Here is a 5254-nt window from a genome sequence, read left to right as displayed (position 1 = left end):
ATGATGCATGTAAATTTATGAATGCAACTAATGTAGAGTAGCTGTGTATTTCAATTCAGATATCATGGATCACAGTGTCATGTTATTACAATGTTACAGGTCTTTCATTCACTAAAAACAAATGCCCAGCCAGGGCACTAGTGTGTCTAGCCACCAAAGTTATTAGAGAATAAAGGGTGCATTTGCAGAGGGTCAAATTGCCTAGATTCCGCACAGCCCAAATCCATCCTAGATCTGTTTGTAAATGAAATTCCAATATTGAAAGCATGTCTGTCTCTAGTTTTACACTCAGTGGAGCTCCAGCATAGCACCTCTCTCCCACGCTGCTACAGTCAAGGGCAGGCATGCCTGCAGAGATGAGTCTGTGAGCAGGCATGTAGCAAGGTCACACTCACTCCCAGCAGCCTATAAATAGGGGGCCGGAGACCGGATAAGAGGGATCGACTGAGTGGAATTCTCTTTGTCTGGCTGTGTGTAGTCACAAGTGTGAGCTGATGCGAGCGCATCGGGGTAGACCCGGATGCCACTGTGGTGATCCGTGCCCCGTTTCCCGGTCGTGCTCTGAGTCACACCGGGACCATCTGACGGAGCGTGCAGTTCTGATGGGGGTCATGTTTCATGTGCAGACTTGATGGAAGACAGAGGCTAATCTGCCCTCGTTCATAGCGTAGTTCACTCATTGCATCCAGCTGTAACATATGTTCACACTGACCATGTGCTGTTCTTAAAACGGGAAGGTTCCAGACTATATTTCAGGGGTCACATTTGGCCGTGGCAGTCAACTTTGTCCATGTGTAATAAACAAACATTATTCCATTATTATAATGGAAAGGTATAATGATATTATGCCAAAAGGCTATTGTTAAAGCTTAAGGATCTTGATTCTTTGTTGGCCCTTAGCAAGCACATTACTGATATTAGTAATATTACATTAGTAGCTGTGCAAGCTGGGTTAGTATTTACTGGTTAAGTGCAGTAGTATATTTACAGTCAGTGCTATTATACAGACTTTAGAACTGGACACTGGCTTGTTTTTCCAGCTAGGCATTCCAATGAAACCACACATTCTATTGAACTGCGATTTGTTTAACAATAAGGAACAGCTGGATAGCATTAACATTTACATTTTGTCTCTTAGCAGACTTATCCAGACTGATGTACAAGATGATTAACATTACATATAACATTGCATTTACTTTGATATCAGGGAGATGCTCTTATCTAGAGTGACTGCAGATGTCAAGCACGAAGGACATTCGGCAAAATGACACAAAACATTGCACAAACAAGTACACTACTATCCACACATGAACAAGAGCCTGTGTCAGCCACACATGGCCCAGACCACAAGTGCGCACCTGGTCCAAGACACAAGTGCAACACAATATACACAACAGGCATGTACCATTTCAATACAACACCAATATATATCCAGGACCTCCCTGGGTTAATGTTAACATAATAGTATGTTAATGTAGCAAATTGTAAAACTACTCAAGTGGCCTCCCTAGATGGATTTTCTTGTTTTTTTTACAACATATGACCAAATATTTGCAAGATTAGGCTGAGAAATGAGGCTGCTGCTTCAGCACAGATGCACCCAAGCAAATGTTCACCTGTGTAATTAAGGGTGGTTCATGCATACACACAGTATGTCAGTTAAGCAAACTGTTGATGGGGAAGTAAAGTTGAGTAAATAATCTGATACCAACAAGGGTGACAATAACTCTCTGACTGTAAATTATGCTGCCAATGGTTCTGCATGTTCAAGGAAACATTCTGGCAATTGCTAAGAAAGCTCTACTCCATTCCATTCTATTCCTTTCTATTCTATTCCATTCTGTAGTTTCAGTTACAGTGAATGTGTATTTTTAGCTGTGATGTAAATAGAACCTTTCATATAACATGATACCTCTGTCCGAGAGGGGTCTCCCTAATCCTAACTAAGTTTTCTTAGTCCACATTTATTGTCAGATGTTTTTATTCATGCACGTCTCAATTTATGGGCCAGAGATCTTCATTGTAATCCAGCCATATTTTGTATCCAACTTTTATAGTCTTGTTGCTCATATTGTGGAAGGAACGTTTAATATCTGGGAATGTTTTCTATTTATAACGGTGTTGAGAAATTATACAGTGCAGGGATAAAAACCTAGTGTGTCCCTCAGTCCTCTCCTTTCACCTGTTACATCTTTGTCTCAGAAATATGTTATTTTCTCTCAGGAATTTGAATCCTTGCGCCAAAGTGAGTTTAACTGAACATGCAGTGAGCAAATCGTTATTTCTCACAGTTACTCCTTCACAGGTACACATCTTCTGTGACAGGGAAGGTATTTCATGTTTTTAAGATGGAAAAATATCAAAACTTTTGAAATATCTACCTCCTTCTCTTTTTTGAGCTGGGGGGTTTGCAGAATTTGATTAAATAAAGGACTTGACACTCATTCTTTTTTTAAGAGAAAATAAAAGATTCAGGATTTCCTGGAAAACAGTGTTAGTGTGTGATGGTTACAATGTCCCCATTCAAAAATTATGTATTGGGTAACTGCAGACTGTTTTGTAACAGGGAACAATCCCACCCCGTCTCCCAAATGAACAAAATTAATCTTGTATGTATCAAGTTATGTAGTCCATGCCACGGCATTTCCACAAAAAATAGGGCAACCCTGTTGGAGAGTCTATTGGCTAAATGTAACATTGCTTTTTTTCCATCTTCTAATCCAGATTTGTGTATAGATTGTAGCTGTGGGCTGGGAAGTGGTGCCATTGTGACATTGCTGAGGGGATCAGTACGAGTGGGCTGAACGAATTTTTCATAGCCCCGCCCCCCTCTCCGATTGATTGGCCGAGCCAGCGCGGCTGTGCTCTATAAGAAAAGAGCACGCTCACAGCTGCAGTAAACAGACCATCCACGCTGCCTGTCCAGGATCCACCACATCTCCTCTCCTTGCCTCGCTCCGCTTGCAATCCTACAATGGCCACCTTTGTCTCGGTGAGCTCCCATGTAGTTTATTGATTTTCTGAACCTTTGCAAATAATGCAGTGTTTTGTTGTGTGTACATTTTAAGGGGACAGAACGTAACCTGAATTGTTTCATACAATGTTTGAGTATTAGAGGTCAGTGTGATGTTACTAATACTAAAGTGTTGGTTAGAGGTATTGACAGTTCACCTGCAGGTGCATGTGCACATGCGTGTAGAAATGTGGCAGGTTCAATGTCAGATGGCCATGAGATGTGATCTCCACTTTTTATAGATTAGTCCATAGATATTGAAATGTCCATTTCCATATTTATGGATGTTTTTATAAGCAGGTGATATATCCGTATTCTTTGCGGTTTCCATGTAATGCTTAGAAATATCCAGATTACTGAAGGTTAAAGATTTTTTTTTTGCAATGATATCATGTGCTCCATCACGTCTGCAGCACATTGGTTAGAAATGAGGTTTGTGACGCATTTATCGTCCTCTTGAGGCATGTCCTGAAATTCTACTTTTGGTGAGCAGAAACTGACAGGAAAAGAGCCATGTTTGGCCAACACACATGTGATCACATCTGATTATAGTGCCATATCTGACCCAGTGCAATGCTGTCATGGGGCATGCGGCATAGCCTTGTGGTGGATCTTAGCATGGACCTTGGTACTTACAACTTCTGTATAAATTAAGGTACCCAGTGTGACTCTGTGAGAAAATAAAACCAAATTTAATTCTTTGATTGTTGTGAAGGATCATTCACTCTTTCTATAAAATAAAATTAAATGTTAATTTCAGCTTTATCTTAGAAGGAACTGTTAAATGATATCCGTAAGGAAAAGTACTTGGATTAATTCAGGGACCCCCTTCAATGAAGTTTGATCACAGCTGTTTATGTTTGCTTTGACAGCTCGTCACTTGCCACAACTGCAGTAAGACCTCAAGGCGTAACGCAGCCAACAGAGACTATATGCTGGGTTACTCCAAGAGCTACTGGGTTCCCAGCAGTGCCTGCAAACACCGGACAGCTGGACTCGGCTGGACTCTACAGCCGGGGAACAGGGGACGGTCACCCCTCGCTAAGTTTGCAGCTGGTCAGAACTCTCGATCTGCCCTGCCAAGGTAAACGTGAGAAATTATTTAGGTTAATCTGGCTCAGGTTTATGTGAAGTGGTTGGCAGTGTGGTTCAGTAGTTATGGGACTGGAATTTCAAAAACAAGATTTGTGGTTTTGGTGGGGAAATGCTGTTGTATCATATAGTAACCAGCAGCCTAAAATGGATATGTAAAATGCAGTCTATGTCAGTTGCTCTGGACTAGGGTAAGGCTAATCAGATAAATAACAATATAGTATCTCTCCCTATCTCAATATTGCAGTTTGATAGCTGGTTTCCAGTGCAACAGGCTGCTTGTGAATTGTACCTTTTAAAATCTGTCAATAGCCACTAAACTGATCAAAATGGAGCAGGCAGGGTATAGGTTCTCACGTAAGATACCTGATCACCACTTAGCTGACAGTCATGATGCTGTTTTTGATTTAAGGTCATCTTCCACTGAATCCAGCACTTCTTCATCCTCCAGCACAGGCAGTATGAAGAAGTCAGCACTGGGCCACCTGAGAAAGTTCCTGCTGTTCGGCAATGAGCAGAAGAGAGGAAGAGGAGGGCTGAAGTTCTTCCTCCCTGCACTTTGAGAGTCCCAGAGACTCTGGTATCCATGACAACAGGCTTGGCCAATGATTTGGCCAACAGTTTGACCCCCTCTCGGTGCTCTGAACGGTGAGCAGGGACTGAGGATGACTGTGCCATCCAGCCAGTGCAGTGGCTCTGGTTTGAGTAGTCTCTGTGGGAATGATGTGATGAGACAGAGCCTCCCTGCTGTGTGGCCACAGTACCTCAGTGGGTTAAAGATCCCAACATGAAGTCTCAGGCATCTCTCTGCACATCTGAGAAATGAGGGGGTGAAGAATTATGAAAGTCAAGGAAGACAAGGAAGAATTTCTGCCAGAAAGTCTTTAATTAATTATAGATTAATTGCATTTATTCTTTGCTTTTCAGGTCTCATTTTATAGAGGCACACTATCATATTTGTCCTTTTGCCTTGATTGTACAGATTCAGATTTACATACTGTCATTTTGTGTATATTAAGAATGTATGGGATGTATACACTACAAATGTTTATCTTAAGAGTTTAAAAGCACTGAACAACGATGTAAGCTTAAACAGGGTCCACATTTGTGACATTATTGCAGCCTTTGATACTGAGCCTAGTAGTTGAT

At 41.5% G+C, this 5254-nt stretch overlaps 1 protein-coding gene across 2 annotated transcripts; it reads left to right on the top strand.

Moving 5' to 3' along the window:
• The first annotated feature begins 2915 nt into the window (after positions 1–2915).
• LOC118783971 (UPF0711 protein C18orf21 homolog) lies at positions 2916–4926 on the top strand. Of its 2 annotated transcripts, none has more exons than XM_036537917.1 (3): positions 2916–2992; positions 3886–4097; positions 4557–4926. In XM_036537917.1, exons 1-3 carry the CDS (start codon positions 2975–2977, stop codon positions 4666–4668), a joined length of 342 nt encoding a protein of 113 aa, XP_036393810.1. In that variant the 5' UTR covers positions 2916–2974; the 3' UTR covers positions 4669–4926. The 2 variants fall into 2 exon arrangements, with proteins under 2 accessions (XP_036393810.1, XP_036393809.1); XM_036537916.1 differs by having other exon boundaries at positions 4518–4926.
• The last annotated feature ends 328 nt before the right edge of the window (positions 4927–5254 follow it).

The sequence above is a fragment of the Megalops cyprinoides genome, chromosome 10 (genome assembly GCF_013368585.1).
Source record: "Megalops cyprinoides isolate fMegCyp1 chromosome 10, fMegCyp1.pri, whole genome shotgun sequence".
In the NCBI taxonomy this organism is placed as follows: Eukaryota; Metazoa; Chordata; class Actinopteri; order Elopiformes; family Megalopidae; genus Megalops; species Megalops cyprinoides.
Note: the sequence above shows the minus strand (reverse complement) of the source record. Positions and strands in the feature narration are given on the sequence as shown.